This window comes from Callorhinchus milii, unplaced genomic scaffold (genome assembly GCF_018977255.1).
Source record: "Callorhinchus milii isolate IMCB2004 unplaced genomic scaffold, IMCB_Cmil_1.0 Scaffold24, whole genome shotgun sequence".
NCBI lineage: Eukaryota > Metazoa > Chordata > Chondrichthyes > Chimaeriformes > Callorhinchidae > Callorhinchus > Callorhinchus milii.
Window position 1 is genome coordinate 8096933 of NW_024704765.1, and position 27246 is coordinate 8124178.

At 44.5% G+C, this 27246-nt stretch overlaps 1 protein-coding gene and 1 long non-coding RNA gene across 2 annotated transcripts; one reads left to right on the forward strand and one right to left on the reverse strand.

Annotated features, from left to right (window-relative positions):
- Window positions 1-2584: 2584 nt before the first annotated feature.
- On the forward strand, window positions 2585-3715 carry LOC103184202 (actin-85C). Its single transcript, XM_007902087.2, has one exon. It carries the CDS (start codon window positions 2585-2587, stop codon window positions 3707-3709), a length of 1125 nt encoding a protein of 374 aa, XP_007900278.2. The 3' UTR covers window positions 3710-3715.
- An 82-nt stretch (window positions 3716-3797) lies between these two features.
- Window positions 3798-27246, reverse strand: LOC103184203. Its single transcript, XR_006085724.1, has 7 exons — window positions 27175-27246; window positions 25068-25175; window positions 24114-24170; window positions 20458-20526; window positions 7575-7683; window positions 5739-5885; window positions 3798-5320 (listed from the first exon to the last, which is right to left on the reverse strand). It is a non-coding gene; the product is annotated as an uncharacterized LOC103184203 (long non-coding RNA).

Below are 27246 nucleotides of genomic sequence, written 5' to 3' on the forward strand. Positions count from 1 at the left end.
AAGACAGACTGCAACCTGTTTAGTTGCACAGAGTCTCAGTGTCACAATTAATGCATTTGATACCTTCACTGATTCCCCCCCACCTCCTGCATTCTGATGCACGATTTTAACTATCAGTTGCAAATGGTTTTAATCCATACTTTTAGTGGCTACAGATGTTGCCTTTTCAACAAGGTTGAGCACCGGAATAAGGTAAACGCCAGCAAAATATATTATATATTGTACCTTCCCAGACCCATCCCATTCCAATCATTCAGCAAAACATCTGCTTTCTTGCCACAGAACTTTTCATAGAATCCTGCAGCACAGGAGGAGGCCATTCGGCTGTTTGAAAAAGCTATCCAATTAGTCTCATTCCCCCGCTCTTTCCACTTTTAAGTGAGGTTCTCTAATCACCAGTACTCTGAGAGTTGGTACCACAAAGTGTTGGTTATCTTGTGTGTAGACATAGGCTTACTGTGTCTCACCTGTCCTCTCCGCACCAACATTAGTGACCGAGCCTTCAGATTTGACTCTCCTAATTTCCGGATCTCCCTGCCTCTACTCCTCCATCTTTCCCCCACCATTTGTCTTTACGTCCGACATTAAAACCTATCTCTTTGTCTTGGCTTTCCGCTCTCCCTTGTATGGCGTTCAACCCTGTCTTTGTAAAGCACTCCCAAGGCGTAATCCTACATGAAAGGGTGCAAGACAAATCCAAGTTCTTGTTGTAGATTTATGTCGTTCAAGAAAGAAAAATCAAATGAAGAAATTGAAACATGTATTGTACACTTTACCTGCCACTGCACTTATTAATTGTGACTCTCTTGGGGATTAATTGAAACATGTTCTGCGTCTTTCATCTGCTGCTATGCCTTTGAGTGCTCACTCCCCTGGGAATATCATTTCTGATAGAATAGTGAAGTCCCATGGGTTGAAATTAGTTAGAGGCCCATTCACAATAATGTTTTCAGTGTCCAAAACATCCACATCTGCACAACGGCCCCTTGGAATAAATTCACTATTTTGGCACAATAAACAATGATATGGTGTGACTGAATTCAGGTGTAGACTGGTCGAATCTTGTAGATTAGCTGGTGGCCAATCTGGAAAAGAAACATGCACAAATGGAGTACATTCTCTGATACAGTTTTAATGTGTTCACATTCCCCCTCCTTGATTCCATAGGTCTTCGAAATGGACGTGGTGAATTGAAAAATGAACTTGGGTGCAAAGTGTTCAGACAGGTTTCAAGTCCTGACGGTCAACTCAATCCAGACAGTTTTAAGGGTAATGAAATGAGAAGAACACAATTTAAAAATAGCCTTGAAGGGGAGCGGGGGGGTAAACAAAGTCCCCCTGTAACAAAAACAGAAGTTGATTCCTGTAACTATCCCTGTAACTATCGTTCTTAGCTGTGAGAAGCCAGCAATTGGTTGTTTGACTCACCATTAAACCTTGGAGATCCGGACATGTCACGCAGCTTGTAAGCCAAAGTTCCTGGCTGAACAAATATTTGTCGAATTTGCTTTTCAAAAGCTGTTAAAGCTACTAACCATCAACCACAGTGTTTTCTAAAGCATCCCACAACTTCTACCTGCGTGCAATATTCAAACCAATATTCAAAACCTCTTTAACTTTTCTGGTGATCGTCTTCATGGAGTCCTGTAGTGAATTGGATAGAGCGCTTGCCTCGCAAGCGAGAGGACCTCGGGTTCGATTTCCGGGCGGAGAGAAACCTTAAGCAAGTTTTCTTACTCCGCACGCCTGTTTGCTTAGCAGTAAGTAGGAACCCGGTTGTTAGTCGATTAGCGGATCGCTTTCCAGGGATAATAATCCCTCAGAAAAATTGATCACTCAAATCCACGACTGTTTGTGGGACAGACGCTGCTGTGTGCAATTGGCCGCCGTGTTTGACCCACAAAATACAGTCAATCCGCTTCCACAATATATTCCGTGAAGCGCTTTTGTGAGCCAGCTCAGCGCCCCGATGAGGCGCCATATCAAAATGGAAGGAGTATTATTATATTATATTAAGTACATTACATTATTATTATTACTGCAATGCCCTCGTCCGGTTACAAGTTCTCCTTCCTCCCCTTCTCAACAAACAAAAGACCCTCCGTCAACGCCCCCCCGCGCGACATCTTCCCGCTGGGTGGGTACCATCCCCATCAACTCGAATCCCATCAACCTCAATCCCAACAGGTAGGGAGGGACCCTTCCCCATCCCATCGCTATACAACGTTCCTACACACACGTGTGGGTGGTGTGTGTGTGTAGGTGTGTGTGGGTGTGTGTGTGGGGGGGGGGGGGGGGTGTCATTTGCGTATCTGACTGTGTCACCCTGCGTAACAATGGAGAGGGGATGAGTACTAGGGTACGGTTGGGGGTCAAGACCTCTGACACAAGGTCCCCCCCCCCACCCCCCAACCCCCTTATGCGCGCATAGAGGGAGAGGGCATCCCTGGCGCTGTGATCTCGCCGCCAGAGAAGCTTTCGGGATCTTCTCACCTATAGACCTTCTTAAGGACCACCACCACCCGCCCCCCACCCACCCACCCACCCACCCCCCGGGGGCCTCGACGCTAATTATCACTGACGGATGGAGACGTTGGAAAACCCCGCGGTGATCATCGACAACGGCTCCGGTCTCTGCAAAGCGGGGATAGCCGGGGACAACGCCCCGCGATCGGTCATCACGTCCATCGTGGGTCGCCCCAAGGCCAAGGCTACCATGCTGGGGGCCGGGCAGAAGGAGTATTACATCGGGGAGCAAGCTCAGGCCAAGAGGGGCATCCTGACCCTCAAGTACCCCATCAAGCACGGGATCGTGGCTTCCTGGGACGACATGGAGAAGATCTGGAGACACGTCTACGAATGCGAACTGCGCCTGAAGTCCACCGAGAGGCCGGTGTTGCTCACCGAAGCCCCCCTGAACCCCCTGCAGAACCGCGAAACCATGACCGAGATCATGTTCGAGACCTTCAAGGTGCCGGCGATGTACGTGGCGGTGCAAGCCGTCCTGGCTCTGTACTCGTCTGGGCGCACCACCGGTTTGGTTCTGGACAGCGGCGACGGGGTGACCCACACCGTCCCCATCTACGAGGGGTATTGCCTGCCCCACGCCGTCCTCCGCCTGGACCTGGCCGGCAGAGACATCACCCTCTACTTGGTTCGGATCCTGATGGAGAACGGCCATTCCTTCCTGACCACGGCCGAGAGAGAGATCGTGAAGGACATCAAGGAGAAACTCTGCTACGTGGCGATCGATCCCTACCTGGAGATGAGGAGAAGGCTGGAAGATGTCCAGAAGGAGTACAAGCTGCCCGATGGCAATGTCATCAAGATCCACAGTCAGCTCTTCAGAGCGCCTGAGATACTTTTCACTCCTGCCAGCTTGGGATACGAAGGTCCTGGGGTCCATAGGTTGGCCTTTAAAAGTATCTTGAGATGTGATATAGATGTACGTAAGTACCTGTACTCCAATATGTTGCTTTCCGGTGGTTCCACTCTCTTCCAGGGCTTGGATGAACGACTCCTTAAGGAGATACAGTCTTTGGCTCCAGCAGCCATACCTGTCAAAGTTATTTCCCCCCCAGAGAGGAAGTACTCAGTCTGGATTGGTGCTTCCATCCTGACCTGCTTGACTTCCTTCAAAGAAATGTGGATCACCTCTAATGATTATAATGAGGTTGGCTCGACCGTTGTTCACAAAAAGTGCTTCTAAGAACATCCGTGAAGATTACCAGTTATTGCTTTAAGCAGATGTTATTAGCTTCAAAGTGTGATGTCTCTTACTGAAGCATTCAAAAAAATAAAGCAACTCAAATTAACATTTATTGTGAGTAACTTTGGTAGCAGTATCCAGTACACAGCACTTATAAAGAATTTTGCCGCCCCCCCCCACCCCACCCACCCTAATTCATAGAATAATACACTATAGAAGGAGGCCATTTGGCCCACTGTGCTTGTGCCAACTCTTGCGTTAAAAAAAATTCAATCTGAATTTCAAAGCCGATTTTCCACAGATCTTAAAAAAGCGAAAAGCTTCTGAATAAAAAGCGGATTTGAGAATTTGTTGTTATTCTGCACAATCTTACATTTTAACACAAAATGGTCTTACACACTGAGCCAAGATATAATTTCAGACCTCTGCTGTTCCTATAACTGAGGAAATTATAATAACATGATGCACGTGATTATTCCCATCAGAATCTCTCACAATTACTTGCTCTTCAATCACAAAATGGCTGGTCTCGACAACAACCTCTTGCATTTATGTAGCACCCTTCACGTGGGGTGGCATTCCAGAGTGCAAGGGACCTCTGAGGAAAGGCTTGAGCTTGATTGTGGATCTGTCCACGCAATAATATGAAGACAGGAAGAATTTATTCAGCTGTACAGTATTTACGGAGCATTTAACACCATCTAGACTTTGTCACATGTTTAAATACTGCCTTGATTTTGAAATCCTTTTTCTGTAAGTTTCTTTTCAGAAGATCCACCTAAGCAATGACGTCAGAGTTAAGACTGAATTTAACAATCTGCCAAATTTGGAGCCCTCTAAAATAATACGTAAAGCGAGACTCAACTGGAATTTCTCCCCAGTAGTGGTTTTGCCCACAAGAAGTTGATTCAGGGAAACAAACTTACAGAACAAAAATGGGAAAAGGTAAAAGCACAACATTTTCGGAGGTATTATTAGCCATTTATCACGAACTGAAATTGTTTTTTTTAAATGCAACGCAGTTAAATTATTCCTAGATTATTGCAAGAAACCCATTAAACTCTGAATTCAGGGGGTTGAAATAAAATGTGGATCATTTTTCATGATGCACGTGCCAAAAAACAACCTTGTAAAGAAAGGAAGAGGATAAAATGATCAATAAATTAGCAACTGGGTCTAATATTTCCCCACATTTGAGAGCATTCTCCTTTTAACTGTGAACTTGAAGTTGGACGGAACTGCTCTGAGACAGCACAACGGAAGATCTCCTCTCTTTTCATGGTGCTTAACGGATCAAAATAGCCCCTTTTTCTCATTTATTGTACAGTATTTCATATTATTTCCAGTTGTGCCTCCGGAATGCTTGACTGTTTTAACACCGCTCTTTCTCCTGCACAGTTTCGTAGTCACAAAAATGAACCCGCAGTAGAATTAGCCTCCAAGGGATAAGGTCTAGTTACACCCATGGCCACAGATAACTGCTCTGCTGTTGAACGATGTGGAAGAAAGGTTTGGATAATTCTGTTGAAGATGAGGTTTGGGATGAGATTTGGCTGCTTGCACACGCGATCTCCATTTGTAACAACCTCAGGGATTTCCATCGCTAACACCCTAGGAGAGATACAGCGTAAACATTACATTGATTCCATTACACATCGATTGCCATGAATACATTTCCTCAAATCCTACCAGCCTGTGCTATTAATCTCACTGTGTATTAAGCTTCTGCTGCAGGTTAACTCATTTATGATCAAACATATGCAAGTCATGCAGAATATTAGAAAGATTTGTTTTTTGATGGCAAGTCTACGATTTATATGCAGGCTTGCATTCCTCATTCCTCATCCTATGGAAGAAAGATGATGAACTCCCTCCATTTAAGCTAATATCTTTACACTGTCTTCAACTAGAATCAAACCCAGCTTCAATGCTGTATACTGAAGTGTTTTGAGGCATCTCAAAGACATAATAAGGTGCTATATCAAATGCAAGGATTATTATCATTATTATTTCTATATACAGCAGTCACCTTGCAAACGAAAGGACATGGGTTCGATTCCTAGGCAACACGAAACCTTGGGCAAGTTTCCTTACTCCACACACTTCTGTTTACTCAGCAGTAAGTAGGAACTTGGTGGTGGTCGATTGGTGGATCGCTTTCCGTGGGTAATAATCCCTTCAAAAAAAAATTATAATAATTTGGTCATTCAATCCATAACTGTTTGTGGGACACTGTTGTGCGCAATTGGCTGCCGTGTTTCATCCACAAAATATACAATCAATTCACTTACAGTATATTCTGTGAAGGGCTTTGAGATGTCTCAACAATGTGATAAGGTGCTATATCAAATGTAAGGATTATTATTATTATTATTATATTATCGCCAAGTAACTGGTTTATTCTAGGAGATCAGGTTATATCAACATCCACAAAGGAGCCTATTGAGTTAAATGCAGAATAAAGCATCCTCTACTCAGCCCAAGCCTTATCCACACTTTTACTCCTGATTCACTGCTCCTCTTTCATTTGTGCCCAAGAGGGTGTCCCACACCCACTCCCTCCTCAGGCCTTTGCCAATGTTACTTTGAATCCTCCGATCTGAAAGACGGCATCTCCAATATACCCCCTCCCTACCCTAGGACTGTACCAGACCAGACTGTCAGCTTAGACTGTGACCTGACCTGGGGTTTGAACCCATAACCTTCTGATCCAGACGGTCTGGGACAGATTGAGTGTCAACAAGAGAGAACTGCCATATCACCCAATTTGTCAGCCCCATTAATGAGGATATGACTTGAACGGGGCTTTTCAAGGGTGCAACAAAGAGGTTAGGAAGCAGAACTGTGAATGAAAGAGAATTGTGCAAAGAGAGAGACGGCCACAAAGACAAGTGAGAGAGGATGAAAGGGCGAAATCAATAGCTGGAGCTCTTCACAAGCCAAAGCATTCATAGGGCTAATGACAGGATCATTCATACCTAGGCTAGTTACGAGAAAGATTAGACGTGTCTGAAGATTAAATGTAGGTTCGTCCGGGCTTTAAGTTGAGGTGCTTTAACCTGAAAAATGTATCACATTTTGAATAGGCTCTATTATAACATGAGACAGGTTTAATGATATAAACGTGATTCAGGGTTTGGAGAATTGCAATGATAGGATGATATAAACTAGTGTAAGTTGTGTTCACTGTGTTTGATTCACACAGCAAAACATCTGCAGGCCTGAAGGGTGGCTGGCTGATCGGAGATATGACTGGGCCATTGTTTAAGCCCAGAGGCACCATGATTTACCCCTGAGGGCTGTTCCTGTGGGGTTAGAGATATGGTAAATAAAAGGCTGTAAAGAATGCAAAATATTATGTTATGAATGTTTAAATAATAATACTTGCATTTGATATAGCACCTTATCACATTGTTGAGATGACTCAAAGTGCTTCACCGAATATATTGTAAAGTGGATTGACTGTATTTTGTGGACGAAACCTTGAAAAGCAAAGTGTTTCTGTGTGTAATAGCGCTCTAGAATTTCTCAGAATTTCGGATAGTTCTGCTCGAAGTGACCAGTGTAAACATCATTATAGCTGCATCTTAAGATAGCTCTAATCTTACTAGGGATCAAACCTGCAAAACATGCACTTTCACCCTGGTCTGATCTTATCTGGGCTGGTAACATCCTCTCATTTGCTTGCTCAATCAGATTAGCCTGGTCATTAACTCCCTGAGTGTTTGCCTCTTGTTTCTCATACAGATAAGCCACCCTGCTCACATTATCACCTTCATTCAGGGAAGTTTACACTCAACCCGTCATCTCCTCCTCCAGTTCATTTTTTCCTCAGAATCGGAAAACCATAGAAATCCTCACCTACCTCCGTCTTCACTCCTTCATCCATGGGCTTTGGAAACCCACATTTTCCATCAACTAACCACTATCTCTCGATTTATCACATCTTCCCTCCAGGACAGCAGAAGAAACAGCTGATGAACAAGAGAGGAAATGTGGGTTTAATGTCTCTTGCAACATAAAAATAATAATAATTTGGTCACTCAACCCATGACTGTTTGTGAGGCACTGCTGTGCGCAATTGACTGCTGCATTTTGTCCACAAAATATACAGTCAATTCACTTTACAGTATTTCCTGTGAAGCGCTTTGAGATGTCTCGAAGACATGATAAAGCGCTTTATCAATGGCAATGATTATTATTATTACTACAGCACTTCTGACAATGAAGGGTCATCTCAGACTGACCCAAACATGGGGTTTGAACCCACAAACTTCTGATCCAGAGACGGGAGTGCTACCAAATGAGCCAAGCTGACACCTTGGTTGCATCTTTTGACTTCAAGCCATTCCTCAGCCTCACCAGGATGTGCTCTTTATTCCATTTCACAATTTAAGCAACAGTAAAAGGTGTTTTTCCACAAAGGGATTGATTAGACGGTGAAATATCTGGCCATAATGTGACTTTTGAAACTGAGAGTAATAGCTTTTAAAAGGGAATTGGACAAATATCTCAAGAGAAAGCTAATCAGGCATCTAACCAGAGTCAATAACTGGAGAAAAGGGCATCTAACTATTGATGATAACGACTGAAGTAGAAACTCAGATTGAATGGGCAATGGTGTAATTGGTGCATAGGAAACAGGACTGGACTACTCAGCCCCTTGAACCGCTCTATTAGATTACGGCTGATCTGTACCTCAACTCCAATTACCCGCCTACGCCCCATATCCCTTGATACCCTGACCTAACAAAAACCTATCCACCTCAGTCTTGAAAATTTGAACCGATCCAGGATCCACCGCCTTTCGGGGTGGGGGGGGGGGGGGGAGTGGGGGGGAAGAGAGATCCGGATTTCCACTACTCTCTTGAAGTGAAAGTTAGAAGGTTCGAGACATGTTCTTGTGCCATGGTCTTGCCAGCTGTGGGTACCTGACCCACGGAATGTGGGGGAGGTCACTTGAATGAGCAATATCCATTTCAGGAGTGGGATGCCACCAGGCCAATCGATTTTATTTTATTAAAAAAAATTAAGCCCAGAGGTTTCTAGAAGAAACTGGATATTCTGGTATGGAAATGGGGAAATGCGGGAGGAAAGGGGAAAGGAGTGGGATATTTTTTTGGTCACAGTAATGAAAGCAATTACAGGCACTGTTAGCAAATGCACCCACAGCTCAGAGGGTTTGGTAATAAATGGTTTAAAACCCACCAATTCCACACTCGCCATCGCTGACACTTAAAATCAAAGGGGGAAAACAAATTGAGAGATTTTCCAAATGAAACGAGGAAAGTTTTCACACACTGTAAAAAATACACACACACACACACACACACATAAATAAAAATAATAGTTTCTTGCGCTGACATACACAAGATTGTGCTGCACTGAACGGGGACATATGATAGACCGACAAAACGCTGAGCAATGTTTGGGTTCTTAAGCAAAGGCTTAATTCCAGTAGATCGGTTGAAGTTGCATTCGCTAAACTCAGCGCGATATTGCGAATGCTTTCGGTACCATTCGCATTACCTGTTTTTTTTAATATATATATATATATATATAGAGAGAGAGAGAGAATTTGTAGTTGTGTTTAAAATGAATATGAAAGAGTGTAGGTACTTGTTTTATGTTGTTTTTGCCTCTTTGCTAAATAATTGTTGCTGCTATAGCGCCGTTGGGACAGGAATCACAATGTTGGGCTGAAATGGCACATTAAGAACCAAATCTCCCCACAAAAGCGGTAGAGGAGTGTTGACGTGAGATATTTGTGTGTGTTTTTCTAAGGAAAAATAGAGAAACAACAGCCAAGTTTAACGTTAACTCAAACTCCGCCTGAACCTCTTGCTGGTTGAGTTCCAGGCGATTGTGTCGGCTGATAAATAAAACCATCTAGTGGGTACAATTTAGGATTTTAATTTGGGTTTTTTTGAAAAAAAAAGCGAAAACGTGGTGTATTAGCTAGGGTTTTTTTTTGGGGGGGGGTACCCGCAAATATTCAGCCCAGGCAAAAGAAAAAAAGAGAGGCAAATCGTTATTATTTGGGTCGATTGCATTGGCTCTCCTGGAAAACAGTGTCGTAAATCAAAATACAAGCACAACTGATCAAATAACTTTCCCTGAGCTCAGGTTTTGTACGTTAATACAAAGTACAGCCGCACAGTCTCGTCTGTAGCGTACAAAACAGTGTGTGTGTGTGTGTGTGTGTGTGTGTGTGTCTGTGGGTGTGTTATTCACTGCAGTAAATCGATAGGTACTTACAAAGCACTTCGGTGCAAAATATTTTATTTTATACTGGGAAAATAACAGGGGTTGTGATGTTTACCTCGGGGATTATACGGTTTATTGCTAACGTTTGAATGCACATTCAGTTTTCTTTCCTGTGTGTGTGTGTGGGGGGGGGGGTTAAGTTTAACACATAACTATTTGTAGGCGGAATTAAATTTGCCTAAAAAAGGATGTAAAGGGCAGAGATGTGGTTGAATGTTGCAGTGAAAGATTGGGGGAGGTGGGCTCACTGGGTTTTCGTTCGATTTTGGGTGTTTCAACGCTACAAAGACCCCCCTCCCCACATACACACACACTCACACTGTCCTTACCTATTCTGTCAATCCACCCCCCCCCCCCCCCCACTCCAAAAAAAAATGCAGCGAGCAGTTTGCACTCAGTGTAAGAAGCCAAACTGCTAGAAAGATATAAAAAGAATGCCTCCCAGATTTCGTTTGATCTGTATCTCTCTTGTCACGATGCAATTATTATTATTATTATATTATAATTTGTGCTCGCGGTATTTTATTCAGGTGTTATCGCCTGTTTGTCAATTGCAAAGGACGAGGTGGGGGGTGGGGGTGAGATTAAAAGAAAAAAAAATCGAAGTTTAATAACAGCGGGTTAGAGCCGGGCAACGCCGGCAAATACAGTTGATTAGAATCAGAACTAAAACAGGACAAAAAACAAAAATAAAGAGGAGTGAAATAAAGGGGGCAATAAATACAGGGAGAAAATGTGTGTGTGTGTGGGGGGGGGGGGGGGGGTAGATAGAGATGTATGAGTTTGTGTGTAGAAGGAAGATACAAATCTATCTTATTTTATTTTTCTGTCTTATCTTTATCTGTCTTATCCTTCTCCGTTAATTTTCTCTCCCCCCCCACCACCACCACTTGCAATCTGGGTTGGGAGAGGGTGAAGTGGGGGAGGAGGGGGGGGTAGGGGGTACAGTTTGATAACTCCCTTAAAGCAATTTTAGTGAGGGAGGTGGGGGTGATGGAAATTGGAAGAGATTTGTCTTTGTGTATTCCTATCTTCTGAATCAAATACAAATGCAAGAATGGTTTTATTTTATGATCCAGCTCATAATTAGATTACCAACAAGGTACTCGAACACAATTTCATTCTTTTTTTTTGACAATAACTGTAACCCAACACATAAATAGGTTGCTGTTTGCACCTCATCCCCCCCCCCCCCCCCCCCCCCCCTACACACGCAGTTTCTTTGGGGACAGAGAATATTATGTTGTGACTATCAGTATAGACTTTTGCTCTCTGTGTAGATTCTATCCCCCAAAAAGCGTGTGTGTGTGTGTGTGTGTGTGTATGTAGGGGGTGGCGGGGTGGGGGGGAAGTGGGGGCTGGGTGTATATATATATATATACTGTGCATAAAATAAAAATATAGAATAATAAAATAAACCCAAACAAACAATTGAATCTGTCGAGGCGAAGATAATTCATGGAGTGAAATGAATTCTGTTAAAATCACTGGGTTTTTTGCGGGTAAATATTAAAGTGATTCATATCGATTCCCACTATCTGAAATGGACGTCGTGATTGGAGTTATTCCTCTGATAATAATCCGTATTGCCCTCTTGATGGAGCGCCTTATCACGTTGTTCAGTCGCCTCAAAACGCTTTCTTCACACAATATATTCTTCAGCGAATTGACTGTAGCCCCAATGTGGGCTGATTGTGTGATACTGATTGTACTTTCGTGATCTGGGAGGTTTTTTTTAAAAAAATGATTATCTGAAATCCGATTTTAATTACGGTATATATGAAAAAAAATCGCGTTTTCCCGTTAATAAGTTCTGCAGTGCTGAGTATCTCTCTCTCTCCCTCGACTTGTGAGGAATTCAAGGCGACTGGGAAACTATTCTGCCAGACAGCATTCCTGCAAGGGGTTAATAATCTCAACTATATATATATATATATAATTTTGCTAATGAAACAACCCAAACCATCGTATTTAAAGCGATCTTTGCGAAAACAGTGGCGCATTTTAAAGCGGAGGCACCGATTCGTTGTGAACGACTGAGAGAGAGAGAGCAACGCCGGAGTTTAAAACCGTTCAATTGTCCCTTTAAAACTCGTGTTACTCCCACTGTGGCACTCGTATTAATATTATATATAGTAGTATATAAAGAGAAGCGAGTGAGCGACACGGCGAGACCGGCGTGATGGGGGGGGGGTGAGAAGTCCACTCTACGGTATATATTCACACTCATGAAATACAACCGGTTGCAGTTTATCCGACGTGTCCCCCCCCCCCCCCCCTCCCACCCAGTGATAGCTCAGTCTCACCATTCATGTTACTCTGAGAGGAACATTTCACCAGTCCACACTCACCCCCCCCCCCACCCCCCCAAGTGCTTCATTCGGTGCCAAGAAAAACGGGGGGTGAGGGGGTGAGGGGGGGGGGGGGGGGGGGGAGGGAGAGAGGCGCTGAAGAAGAGGTAAATCAGCCCTAACTCCAAAAAAAACACTGGGGTAACAGAAGGCTATGTTCAATGTTAACCATTTAAAGTAAATACCCATCACCAGTCCCCCCACCCCCCACCCCCCCCCCCTCACACCCACCACCCCTCCAAATGCACCCTTTGCCCCTATCCTTCCAACTTCAAGCCGTGCTCCTAACCCCAAAACATCCCTCTCTCTTCAGAACAAGAATAGTAGTAATAACATAACGATAGTAATTATTATTAGCAGTGCATCAATTAAGTAGTAATAATAATTATTATTTTTAATCAAATAGATTTTTATTAGAAGTGTTCCGGGGGTGGGGGGAGGGGGGGGTTGTTTTTGACGTTCATTTAATTATATTTTTGAGTTAAAAACTCCACGAATTAAAGGGGTCCACCCGGAACATAACACAGACAATTAGATTTCCTGTTTTATTCAAATAGATGGATTCACTGCTGGCTGGCCTACCTCGATTTGATACGGTTTAATTCAATCATATTTGGGGATTGTTGTGTTAAACCACAACAGTTTCTTTTTTTTTAAAAAAATGACAACCGAAATCTTACGTTTTGATGGAAGTAAAACTATTTTGATAAACCTCCAACATATTGCCCCACGTTTTTTTTTCCCTACTTAATAAAAGATCAGGCTGCTGAGAAACAGTTACATCGTTTTACGTGCACTTGGTGAGTTGAGAGAAATTAAGATAGAGAGAGGAAGTGTGTGTGTGTGTGTGTGTGTGTGTTAGGAGTTTGTGGAAGAAAGATTTTTTAAAAAATCTTTTCTCACTTGTTCCCCATTCATTTTCTCCCATCTCCTTCTTGCAATCCGGCTGGAAATGCTGTTAATTTAAATTTAACCTATCCACTAAACTGAGCGAGACAATGAGAAACAGTGAAGAGACTCAGCTCTCGGGCTCTGTATTTATCCCCCCCCCCACCCCCTCCCCACCTCCCCACTTCCCCAAAGGATCTCTTTCTCCAAAGAGCAATGCAAGTCGCTTTGACTTCGTAAAGGTGTGAAAAGGGAGTATTGAGTGTTAATAATAATAGTGTGAGTGAGTGAGTGAGTGAGAGAAAGAGAGAGAGAGAGAGAGAGTGTGTGAGGGGAGTGTGTGGGTGGGTGGTTGTGTGGGGGGGGGGGGGGCGAGAGGGCAGATGCGAAGAAAAACATGGTCTAAATATAAGTTTGCAGCACGAATCATCCCCCAAGGCTGCTTTTGTAAATGAAATTGTGTATGTACATGTATAGTAATGGCAACCCCGTGGGCTGGGGGTTGGGAGGGAGAGGGTGGGGGTTGGTGGTGGGGGGGGGGGGGGGTTGGGGGGGGGGTGCATAACGGAGCTCTCGGTTAAACAATTCCTGCGCCTCTTTAATCTGACCGGGATAACTGTGCCTAATATTGCATTGGTGTTGGTCCACGAGTTCTGACTGCACTCAGACCTGGTGTCGCGGTTTAACCTCTCCACAGACCACAAGGGCTCGTGTTATAACGCACTGCGTGTGTGCAATGGGTGACAGAGAGGGGGGGAGTGGGGTGGGATGGGGGGGGAAGAGAAATCAGCACATTATTAAATCACTGAGTGAAATTGCCACTTTAGCTTAATATCTGGACTTTTCAGCCTCTCTGCCCCCACTCTTTGGAACTCCACCCCACATTATTATGAATTAATTCGTTTGAAAACAATATGTTTTATACACGGGAATGCAACTTTGGAGGAAACATCTGGGGGCGACAGTCACAGAATTTTACTCCCAAGTGAAAAGAGAGAGAGAGAAAATCATTGCCCCTACCCCCACCACACACACAAACATACAATCAACTTATCAGAAAGTGGGAGATAGACCAGAGATACGTTGTATTATAGATTGAAATATAATACACTCTGAGATAACATACTATATATATATATCGTGTATTTGTATTTGTCATGCTATAAAACGATAGCTTTATATACGTAATGCATATTTATATATCGTGTTATTTGTTGCATACTCTATATAATGATATATAATATATATTGTGTTTGTTTCGGCGGAATAATCAGAGACGCCCTGGTCAAAGTGTAACGCTCTCCTGCCCCCTGGAAATGGGATTATTTGTGCGCTATCGACTGTATGTCTTCTTTTTTTTAAAAAAAAATATCTCTGCCTCCTCGAAAGCACATGCAACAGGGAGGGGAACTGACCGCCCTCGTAAATGGGATGTATTAATGCATTCAGGCACACAGTTAAACGCATCACCAAACCTGCCCTGATGCAACGTGAAATGATTCCTGTATGTACATTAAAAAAAAGTCGTTATGTCGGGATTGTCCATTCATTTCCTTCTCGGTGTTTCGGGGTGGTGGTGTGGTGGGGGGGGGGAGATAAGGAAATTACCTGCCTCCCACCCTTTGAAAAAGCTTATTTCAGAACTCAGGTCTATCCCCTTTCCGAGGCAAGGCACTTCCAATCCCCAGCCAATGTGCCTGTCAGCTCCATGAGGCGCTATATTGATAGCAATAGTTGCCCCTGGGTATCAGGCGGCCCCATATTTCGTTTGCTCTAATATAACATTACCTCGGCCCCCCGAATCCTCTGCTTACAATATTCAACGGCGTTATGGCGAGGTCAGGAGTCGGCAGTTATATCCTCTCCGACTGTTATTGTTTCACCGACGAGTATTACCTCTCCTTTGCCTCCAAAGGAAGCAAATTGGTTTGTGGCTTCAGCGCTGTGCGATGGGGATGGTGGGGAGTGCGTTCTTATGTCCAAAGGTTTAGGGTCTTCACACATACCCTCTTCCTCCCTTCCTCCCTTCCTGCCTCACTGTCTCTCCTCCCTGCGCCCACTCCTGGGTAAAGCCCCCCCCCCCCCCACCCCACAACCCCCCATTTCTCAATTCAAAATATTGCCTTAGGACCAGGGAATACAGTGCACATTTGACCTGGTCTTTACCGTCCCTGTGTTTGTGAGACCGGATTTGGAACGGAGCCGAATTTCTTTCGGGCATTGCTGGACGAGGAGCGAAAGGAGGCGCAAACTACCAAAATAAATCTCTCCGGGGGCCGTTATGGTATGTTGTGTACACCTTCTGGTGCAATGAAACACGTTTCATTTTCCGATCGCTGCGGAGAATGCAGTGCGGCGCCTGGTTTGAAGTCACCCACACAGACACTCTGAGCGCCCCAGTTTCCACCCCCCAGTTATGTTGCACTTATCAACGTGATACTGACACCTGCAACACTCACACACAAAAGCTGAATTGTTTGCATCTAACCACGTGGAAAGAACTCACTTCACCAAATCCTGTGTAATATTCAGTATTACTGTATTTTATATATATAATAATAATAATAATAATAATCCTTGCATTTGATATAGCGCTTTTCACGTCGGGAGGACGTCCCAAAGCGCTTCACAGAATATACTGTAAAGTGAATTGACTGTATATTTGTGGGCGAACGCGGCAGCCAATTGCGCACAGCAATGTCCCACAAACAGTCGTGGATTGAAAATGACCAATTTATTATTGTTTTGTTTTGGAGGGAGATATAGGTAGAGAGAGAGAGAGAGAGGATAAACGTTTTGCCGACAATTAAAAATAACTAATGAAAGGGCAATTCAATGTAGGACAGCTAGGTATCTTTTTCTAAAAAAAAACCTTGGAAAGAAACTTTGAGAAGTTGCCTTGGCACTGGTTACTGCAACGTTGAGTTGACCTCAGAGTGAAATGATCTGCTTGAGGTGCTCTTGTATTGCTTCTTAATAATTGGGTTATATTGTGAACTTGTGGATACATCAGCACAGAAATCTGTAGCGTATATTGTACCTGTGAAGTGGCAACCAATCTGTTTTTGAACTAAATCCCAGGTGGGTCGGATGAACCCCTCCCTCCTTTCCCAATTTCTTTACATATCTTGGTGACTAAATTCCACCCAGTCTCAGCCGGTTTTTGTCTTAAAATTTAAGATTCAAGAGAGGATTAAATATTTCAAAGAAAAAAGGGCCTTCGAAAACCTTCGGTCAGTCTTGGACCGGAATCCAGTTTGCCCAGTGCTTAACACAAAATGAAACCGACTTCGGAATCAAGACTCGATTTAGGAATCTTCCACAAGTAAATCTTAGAATTGAAAACAAAATGGCCTCACAGGCTAAGATGAGGCAGAATTTTAGGCCTCATGAGATGGATCTTTGCAATGAGGGCAGCAGGTCACTTGGGCTGGTTTGATAAGCCTTCATCTCCAAATGGAAGCAAAGGATATCTACTTTCAGCTGGTACTGGTCTCAAACTGGGACCTGGAGTACAAGTGGTCCTGTCCGCCTGATCAGGTGGATGTTGAAGGTCCCAGGACACTATCTGACTTTATTTTGGTGTTTCAGTCCAGAGAGAGAGAGAATAAATTGATCATTCACGTCATAGCTGTTCGTGGACGTCGCTGTTGCATTGGCTGGATTCAGGTTTAAACTGAGTGTAGTGATTGTGTGTTTGGAGGCAAATTGTACCACTGTAAAGAACACATCCCAAACCCATCCTGTGTGGCTTTGCTGTCAGCATTTGTAAGTTTCCCCTTCATTATCAATCCCATTCGTGTGCTGAACAGTTCCCTCAACTGGGTGTTGTGCTGGTTTATGAGAAGCTGATGGGAATTATTTAAGTGTTCAGACTCCAGCAGTTATCCCAACACACACTCTGGGTCCCCCCCCAAGGCTTGCCTCTTGCCAACCTGTGCCTAATACTCTCCCGAATTAGGTAAGTAGGATGCATCCCTCCAGGGAGAGAGTGCGCAGTCCATTCTGACAATCTATCTCTGGGATTTCCATGTGTAGGTGGGACGCAAGGAATTCTCAGGTTGGTTTGGAGACTCTTAAGCCCGATGGAGGGTTTCTGCATTTGAAAAAAATGATTTGAGGTAAAAAAAATAGGTGTCTGGGAAATCTGGCTTGAGCGTTTAAGGCTTACAGTGGCCACCAAACAGTCACTACACTTGCTAGCACTTGGGTGTGAGAGTTTCCACATTACAGACACTGAGAATTAAATACAAGTTACTATCATTATTCTAACCAAGTCTTTCCCAAACCACTTCACTTCACGGTGAAAGATCCGGTTGATCTCTTCACCCAATCCCTTACGTTAATTATATAGAGCGACATAACAATACTTTCATTTGACATAGCGCCCGAGACCTCGTCGAGACGTCTCACAGCGCTTCGCAGGATATACTCTAAAGTGTAGTGACTGCGTATATTGTATGCGCGAAACGCGGGGACGCCAATTGCGCGCAGCAGCGTCGCCGCAAACAGTGATGGATTGAGTGACCAGATTTGGTTTTAATTAGCAATATTTACGCCTTATATCCCGCTTTCCCGTCACAAGTCCCCGCACACCGCTTGGCATTTCCGCACACAGGAGAGTAAATGGTTGAGAGCTGCGCCTCTCTCCACCCTCAGAGCGCACACATTTTAAATAACGCCTTTCCCCGGACCATGTACTGGCGGAAAATTAAATATTTGTCATCTCGTTTACAGCAACACCCCCCCGCACCCCCCCCCCCCCCCAACCCACCACCACCACCATCCCCATCCCTCTCCTCGATACACACACGACCCTTCCTTGTGTCCCTCTGACATTTTTCTTTCATAAAAGATTTATGAACTGGTTCTGGGCTATTCTCTCCCTCTCCTGCCCGAGGTAACAACCTTTCCGCTTTAAAAGGGGGCAAAAGGGTTGGGTGATTTTCTCTCTCTCTCTCTCTCTCTCTCTCTCTCTCTCTCTCTCTCTCTGTTAAATCACACGATTCTCTCTCTCTCTCATGTACTCTCCCCTGAAAGATTAAGAACGTGAGACGAGTCCCTGCGGGTCGTTTGATTGATTACATCATCTTAAGGTCGCTTCCACTGCCCGGGTAATTTTCTCTCGCCCTCGGGCTCTCTATTCCTGCATTCTTTATTGAACACTTTGGAGACGTGTTGTTCCGTTGTTTTTAGTCCTATGGATTAATGACTTCAACGCAATGAAGTGAAGCTGGATTCGCAATGGCTGGACACGATCTTAAAGAGTGAAAGAGTGAAAGCTTGTTCACCAAACCCCCCTCCCTCACCCCCACCCCATACACACACACACACACACGCCCTCTCTCTTCCTCTCCCCCCCACCCCATCCCCCTTCCCATTGCCCCTAATTCTGATCTATTTCACACGCGCCTGCCCCCAAACCCCAATACCCGGTGTGTGTGTGTGTGGGGGGGGGGGGGGGGGCGGGGGGAGAGGGGATATTATATCTATTAAATAGTGCAATGGTTTAGCTCACGAAATATACAGGCAATTCATTTTGCGGTATATTCTGTGAAGCGCTTTGAGACGTCTCGAAGACGCGATGCGGCGCTATATCCGATGCTAAGGATTGTTATTATTATTATTCACTGAACGGAAGAGGTTTAACCCGTCTGCTAAAATGCACCTTTCGATATTAGGCGGATGGGCGCAATCTTTACCCACGTTACAGTAACATCGTTGTCTTGGTTGCAATGAGAGCATTCATTTTTTTTAAAAAAAAGCATAAGGGCAAATGATGCACCTGGGTCAAGGTGTAGACCCCGAGCTGGGAAATAAATATGTCCCTCTTAAACAAGCAGCGTTACTTTCTATTCCCCCCCCCCCCCCAACTTGGGAAGAGATGGGCCCTCAAATAAAATGCTTTTTTTTCATCTCAGTTGCAACGTAAGACGTTCCAAACAGAAATCTGGATTGAGTTCAATTCAAAACGGAAGAAGCAACAAACGCCTCCCCCGCCCCCCCCCCCCCCCCCCCCACCTCCCCCAGAAAACACACACACACATAGTGGTATAACAGACAAGTCTGATTAACTTGCCAACCCGATTTGTGAGCATCTTTGCAAGGGGTTCGCTCAACACACCCGTTGGGTTCAACGCGCCATCAGTTTGTTTTCAGTCCATGGGTTTAAGGGGTGGGGGGGGGGGGGGGAGAGAGAGAGGGGGGGGGGGGCGCATCTCAATCTGTGTGGGTGACAACGATTTTAAATTAACTCAATCCTCTTGAAACAGTTACACAGGTTTAAATGGATGCTGGGGTTGCTTGGGGAGGGGGGAAATCGCTTGAAATACCGCATTAACAATAATAATCTTATTTTACGACCCCACCACCCACCCCCTTCCCGTCCCCTTCACTTCTTTTCGAAGCAAGTTTAAATGTGATCTTTGTCAAGAATAGTGATTTGGGGGGGGAGGGGGCATTAAAACGGACTACTCTGGTGTTTTTTTTCACAGAGGAGAGAGGAAGAGAGAGAGAGAGGTGATTGGCAACGGACACAGAGTTTTTGTATAGGCGAACAACCACATCCCTCTTGGATAATTATTTTATTTCTGTTGAGGGAACTAACGACTGACTTGCAGGTCTGCGGGGTGGGGGGGGTGGGGGATGGGGGGGTGGGTGGGGGTAGGGGGGGTGGTGGAGTGGCGAGGAGATAGGGCGAGCAACGGAGGTGTTGAATGCCTTAAGATCTTAGCCATGGGGCTGGGATGTTGGCAGTAAAACAACAAGACTTCCTTTGAGACGCTTTGAGCACATGAACGTAAAAACACAAAATCGTGATAAATTGGCCCAAGGTGATAGATACACCGAGTCCCGAGCTTGACATGAAAGAAACGGGGCGAGTCTTATGGTTTGTGTTTTCATTCCGATTCGGTGTTTACAGCCATAGGGGGCGATACCTTTTCACGAGTGACTTCGGACACTCAGCAGTCGGTGTCCCAATGGTGACACACGAGTTGTCAAGTTCCCAAGAATCGGTAAAGCGGTACTAGTACCGCACCAGTTGGGGAGACATTGACTAACATCACCAGCGATTGCCCGCAACTCACAACTGCAAAGACAGGTTTGTAAATAAATACACAGAATTCGGCCCCCACACTGCAGCCAATCTGACATTAATTTAAAAAAAATACTATAGATTATAGATAGATATATAGGTGATCGCATGGGACAGCACTCTCACAGCACTAATCTCATACTTACCCAGAGCTGTGCTGTTTTGCAGCAAATCTGATTTATTCTCTAACTCGGATGTAATTCGCTCTAAAATCCCTGGCGAGGAAAAAAAAAAGGACATTGAAAGCGATGCAACTCATGGTCAGACGCTCACTTCTGTATCACACCACAAGAAGTAACGTTGCATTTTTTTTTGAAACAACGACCTATAAGATCGAAATAATTCTTAGGGTTCCACGTCTGTCATTGTAAGCAATTGGGCTGCACTGGACCTGGTATTTTGCGAGCAAGAAAATACAGTTCTAGAAGCCAGACTGGTATAAGTTTATCGACGAAACGTGAAAACATGTGCTTTTCTTGCCCTGAAATGTGTTCCCCAACTAAATTTACTCGCCCTTCCTTCGGTGGAAAGTAAGGAGATGTATGTTGTGTGTGTGTATGTGTGGGTGGGTGGGTATGAAGGGGGATGGGGGCCGAGGTGAGGAAATAAAACTGTATTGTTTGAGCTAAATTAGTCCAGGTCGTTGATGCACAAAGACGTTTAATAATGTATTATTAATAATTGAATGGGATTTTTAAATTGGTATGGCTGGATTACCGTTCTGTCACTGGATCCTTTTAGTGTGTGTGTATATTATATATATATATATATTTATTTAAACTACTTGCAGGATAGACTCTGTGCAGAAATGCAGTCCTTGCAAAAACAGTGTTTAAACCACACAATACAAGCTTACGTTTCCTCATCCCGGTGCCCTCCAGCACACACCAAAAAAAAAATGAATTCCTACTCATTATAATTCCACACGCATTATATATATATATATAGTATATAGATTCAATAAAACCATGAAATTATAAACGATGCAAAAATACAACATAAAATTCCCAAGCACCAGTCTCGTCTTCGAGCACAGTGCAGGAAAATCTCACAATGTTAGATTTTGATCAAGAAAATCCAACTGCGTCTTATAGCGTGAAACTGGGTTAGTGAATAAGGGTAGTTTATGGGGAATCGATATACTTGTGTGTGTGTGTGTGTGTGTGTGTGTGTGTGTGTGGAGGGTGGGGGGGTGTTACATAAATTGATGGGTTAATATCGTTTTGCTTCTATAACCATAAAGTCATTAGCTTCCAGGGACCAAAACATAACAGGTCTGAGGCGAGCAGTGGGAAAGGCTGCGGTCACACCGGGCAGAACCGGCCGTAACATTGACACGAACAGTGGCCACCTGCTGGGTCCCCATCGCCCCCTATTCGATCCGCCTGATCCCAAGTCATCCCGAACACGGGATCTGTACCTCGGAGTCTCGGCGACAGAGAGCGCGCATCTCTGGGTTTGCTTTCCTGCACCATCACAGCCTCCCTGCAACCGGCTCAGGGGCTTTGACTGGGGCTTTGCTGTTTATGTTTTGCCCCCGGGTGTGTTAGACACCAGATTCAGCTCGTTTTCTCTCGCCCCCACTCTCTCCCACCCCCCTCTCTCTCTCCCCCCCCCCCCCCCCCCCCCCTCTCTCTCTCTCTAGCCCCAAGCTGTGTATCCTGATTGGGACTAGCGGTCAGAATTCTCATTTACCGCAACCATAAAGGTCCTGAACCCAATTAATAACTAATAATTACACTCGAAAGCTCCCCCACCTTCCCCTCCCACATCATTAGCCAAAGAACCGGATATAGGAAAGATACTGTGGGATACTCACAACCCTACAAGAGTCTGCCCACGGTCGTTATGGGTTGCTGTTTCTCTCCCCCCCACACACCCCCAAAGAAAAAAATCCTGTAACTCCTTAACCTTTTTACTGAAGTAGTTTAGACTTATTTCCCAATACGAGTTAGAAAGCTCACAAGTGTGTGGTGTGTGTAATAAAAATAAGTTATTTCGCATTTGGGTTCTTTGAATGTTGGTGCTTTAGGTATTAATTCGGAGGGTATAGTGACCAACAACAGCAACTATCGTCTGTATAGCGCCCCCCACGCAGACTAGCGTCCCAGACCACCAGACCATTAACGACCACTTAAAATCTCCCCACTGTACCCCATCTGAGTTTCTGTTACAGGACTCGGCCTAATTCCGACCCTGTGGATGTCCCTCCACGATTAACTTTAGATGAATCAACAAGCACTGGGACGTTTACCCCTGTGTTAAATTCCCTGCAAAGTCTTGCAGAGATGGACTGGACCCTCATAGGATTGCGCAACCCCACAGTACAGAAGGAGGCCATTCGACCTATCGTGCCTGTGCCGGCTCTTCGAGAGAGCTGTCCAATTAACCCCTCTTCCCCCATGGTTCGAGCACAACTGGCTCGAACCTGTACCAGAACCTCACGGCCGAGGGTCGCTGACCTTTGAGCAGTGGCGTGGGGAAAGCTCGGGGACGATTTATAAAACACGCCCGGAATCCCACTCAACCACTCCTTTGAGAGAGGATCCAAACCCAACTGAAGTTTCCCCGCATCTCTCCCAGTTTGGGCACATGAGGTTTGGAATCACATCGATGTACCTTACAGTTCATGGTGATGTCTGGAATGTATTATGTGTGTGTGTGTGTGTGTGTGTGTATATATGTATACACACACAGTACATATGAGTTTCATAGCAATGATGATGCTGAGGGTCTAACCTGAGACACCTTAGGGAGTGACTGAGGGGTGGGCAGTGGGTGAGAAAGAGATAGAGAGAGAGGTGTGTGTGTGAGAGAGAGATTGAGAGGGATGTGTGACAGCGAGTGGTGTGTGTATGTGTGAGAGAGAGAGAGAGAGAGAGAGAGAAAAGTGTGTATGAGAGAGAGAGAGAGAAAAAGAACGAGAGATGTCTGGAGAACAGATCTGGGACGATTCCTGGGTGAACGTTACCTGCAGTCACTTGTTTTGGAAAGTATTAACTTGAGACCCTGTTTGCAAAGCTTACTTTTCAAATATTTTAAGCGTAACGTTTATGTTAAAGCGGATTTTTTTTCACAACACCGGAAAAAAAATCAGAATTGTGCGTGGATTTGCGTTTGCCTCTGGATGCACTGTAGATGTACTGTTTCACACCCGACCGAAAAAAAATACCGATTTTTATTTATATCTGCCGATATAGTTACATCAGAAATAAACTGGACGATGCAAATATCGGTCTGTGAATGAATGTCGGGGGGAGGGCGTTTAATTTTGAATTTATTTCCGGAAAACCTGCAAATTGTGTAAAATCCCGTGTATAAAAAAATATGTGTGCACCTCTGAAACGGATCGACAGCATTCATCCCACAATCACATTCATGAATAGCTGGTTAAACGGATTAATTGCATGTAATTAACCTGTGGGAGTTTAATAAGGATTCCTGGAATGTCAGACTCGCTTTCTAATTAATAATCCTATTCCCTATTAGTAACTGCAACACTAACTCTGGTTTAAGAGCTGTAATCTGCCTTACACCGTGGCTCTCTCTATACCCATCATCAGCCCGGGCAGGTCTTGGCTGTTTGAGTCGTATAAATGGGAGGTTTGATTTGAGACCCAACAGGCTAGTGATGAAGTCTAGTTCTGGTGACATATCCTTACTAGAGAGAGTGACTGGAATCCAGTTGGATTTGCATTGGGGTCAGCAAACTGGAGGTGAGTGTTTGTCACACACAAACTCCCCCTTCCACACCCCCACACCCCCCTACACCCCCCCACCCCCCCCCAAGAAAAAGGTTTACCTGCGTGCACACTCTGTCTCACTCTGTGTGTCTCTCTCGCTCCTCTCTGTCTCCGATCTGTAACGTGCAACCGCACGCACAACAGTATGGATAAAAGAGAAGGGGAGAGAGAGAGAGAGAGAAAAAAAAACACAATAAATGTTTACATCAATATTACGGGCAGTGACCACGAAGGTCATATGACACGCAGACTTTTTTTTTTGGTGTGTGTATAATTACAGTCCCGGGTTATGCACAGACTGCCCATTATGCAATGCTTTATACGAGGCATTAGGAGATTCGTAGAAGTCAAAAAGCGGGGTTTAGCTGATAGAAATTTCGTGCAGTTGGCAAATCAGTTTCGTACAGATTTCTGGAGGGATTTCGGATCACAGCACAGACCGAAAATATGGAAGATTTAAATCCAAGTGTGTTTATTTGTGAAACGGATGGCGATTTATTTATTTTGTATTATCTGCATTGATGATCGAGTGTATGTGTGTGTGTGTAGATATATTTAGTAATTCCTTTATCTCAGGGCACAGGAGTTATTTTTCTCATACGATTACGAGTTAGCAGAGACACAAGCTGAGTGAGGGCAAGGTGATGGGCCTGACCTGTTTCACTTAAAATTTGTTTGGGAAACTTATAGGAATTAAGCTATGTTTGGTGGTTGTTTCGTTTTAAGCAACCTCCCACCCCCCCCCCCCCCACAAAAAAAACTGTACCTATAGGAAAGGTGTAGCGTGGAATGGGAGTTGAGGTGGGAGATAGATTGGGGGGAAAAAATGCTGTGGGCAATATTTGTTAGTGTACAAGTCTGATGTGGAGTGCAGCAATCATACACACTGAGAGAGAAAGAGAGAGAAAAGGAGGGGGGGGGGGGAGAGAGAGAAGGGGGAAAGGTAACGAAATAATCCCTCAGAATATTTCCTTCCTTACAGAATTCTGACACATATTTTCATTAATCCTTACTTAGACTTTCTGCTCAGGTCTGTGTTCATCCAAGCAATCGTTACGACCCACACATTCGCCCCCTCTAACAATCACTGCAGTCGAGTAGCCCATTTATTTGGACTTGACCTTAGTTAAAGCAAATACACTTGTGGTTAGTAATAAGTATAAGTTAACTACACACCCCCCCCCCCCCGCACCACCACCCCGCCCCCGACAAATACACATAAAAACGCGATGGTGTTTCACAGTGGCCAAGTGATTACAATAATAATTACAATATCGTTGATAATAGAAAATTGTAGTTTTTGCTGCAGTTTTTGCAGGCGAATTAAATTTAAAAAACAAGCATTTTTGAAGGGCCGGGGTGGGGGGGGGGTGTGGTTGATTTATTCAGCGATTGACCCCCCCCCCCAAAAAAAAAATGATTTGAATTAAATAATATCAACACAGGTAGAGGTGTTTTTTGGATCTGTTCTAAGAGGTAAATGTCACCAAACAAGAGTTTTTTTTTTGATGGGGAGGGCGATGTTTGCGCATTGAGTTGAATGGTTCTATCGAGTCCTGTACTGCAATCGCGCGAGTGTACTGTGTATTTTAAAAATAAATCTTATTAATTAATTGACAACCTTTTGAATTAAACTTGCTCTCCCAGTTATGGTGGGGAGGGGCATTTTATTGGCGGTGTGTGAGTTTGGACAGAGCAGGGGTGAGATTATTTGGAGGGTCTGTTTGGTTTCAACAAATAAAAGGAGAGTTAAATCAATATTTGTCTTGAAATAAAATGGCTTGGTTTCCAGGTATGGGTTTTTTTTTAAAAAAAATTTGACCATCACTTAGGAAATTCCGTAGAGTTTCCAGAGAATGAGATTTCGCGTTTCAGTGAGATTTAGAATCACTGTTTTGCTTCTTATTTTTATGTGTCTGACAGTCTCTGTTCGTTCTCCCCTCCAGGTTTTAGTGAAACTGTGGCTTATGCCTTTAGAAGTGTGCGTTAAACGCGTCCCCGCAGACTCAAGACTGTATATACAATAAATTTACGCCATGCATTACAAATATAACAACCCCCCCCCCCCCACACACACACACACACACACACCACCACCTCACCCGGTATTTAAACCACTGGCAAAAGCATAACTCACTCAAAAGAGGCGAGAACCGAAGACAGACAGACTATCAGCCACTGCCATTACCCCCTTCACAACAATCACTTTAACAGTATACATACAGCCCCGATATAGCGCCCCCCCCCCCCCCAACACACACACACACATACACACACATTTACGCACAACAACCCAAATAACGCCCTGTATTCCTCGCAATTTGCTGGGGTGCAATTTTTTTGGGGAAAAAAAAAACCCCAAAACAAAGCGATCCCGGATCGAGGAACTCTGAGCCGAGAGAGTTAGTTGGAAGTGGGAAGTGAAACGAAACGATTTTGCTCTCAGAACCGGGGGGAGGGGGGGGGGGGGGGCTTCTCGCTCTGCGTGGGACAGCAGTTTTGCGTGACGGACAGCGGAATCCAGCTCATGTCCAGAATCTATACGGTCCCTGCACTTTCCACGGGTTTTGTTTCAGTTATGGACGTGGCTCGTTCGCTATCGATCTCTCTCCTCTCCCTCTCCTTCTCCTCTCTTTCTCTCTCTGTCCACCCCACCGTCCCGAAATTCAATCGCATTCAACCTGACAATTTAATAGCAACGAGGATAGGAGGACCAGGAGGTTTAAACTCACTGAAGTCGGGATATATACACACACACACACACCGAGAACAAGACACACGGGGTAGTGAGTGCAGATAGAGAGAGGAGATACACATATAGGTTTAAGGGTTCCAATGACCACACACACACACATATATATATATATATATATAGTATCTAACGCTGTGTCAAGAATTCAGTTCGACCAACCTGCTGTTTTGGGGGTTCTCTTTCTCCCTCCACCCTCTCTTTCTCCCTCCACCCCCTCTCTCTCTCTCTCTCTCGCAAGAAAAAAATACTTGTATCTCTCTTTTTTGTGTAACCTGCAAACTGACTCCATAACACAGTTCAACCGCAAACTCGGTCTGGGTTTAAAATAAACAACAATAACGACATCAATGGGAATATGGTACACTTACTGTTCTTTAAACCCAGCTGCTTGTGCTCTCTGGTCTCTCTCCTTCCTTCCTTCCTTCCCCCCCTCTCTCTCT

Coding starts and splice junctions, on each gene's coding strand:
- LOC103184202 (XM_007902087.2), top strand. CDS start 2,585: ATGGAGACGTTGGAAAACCCCGCGGTGATCATCGACAACGGCTCCGGT.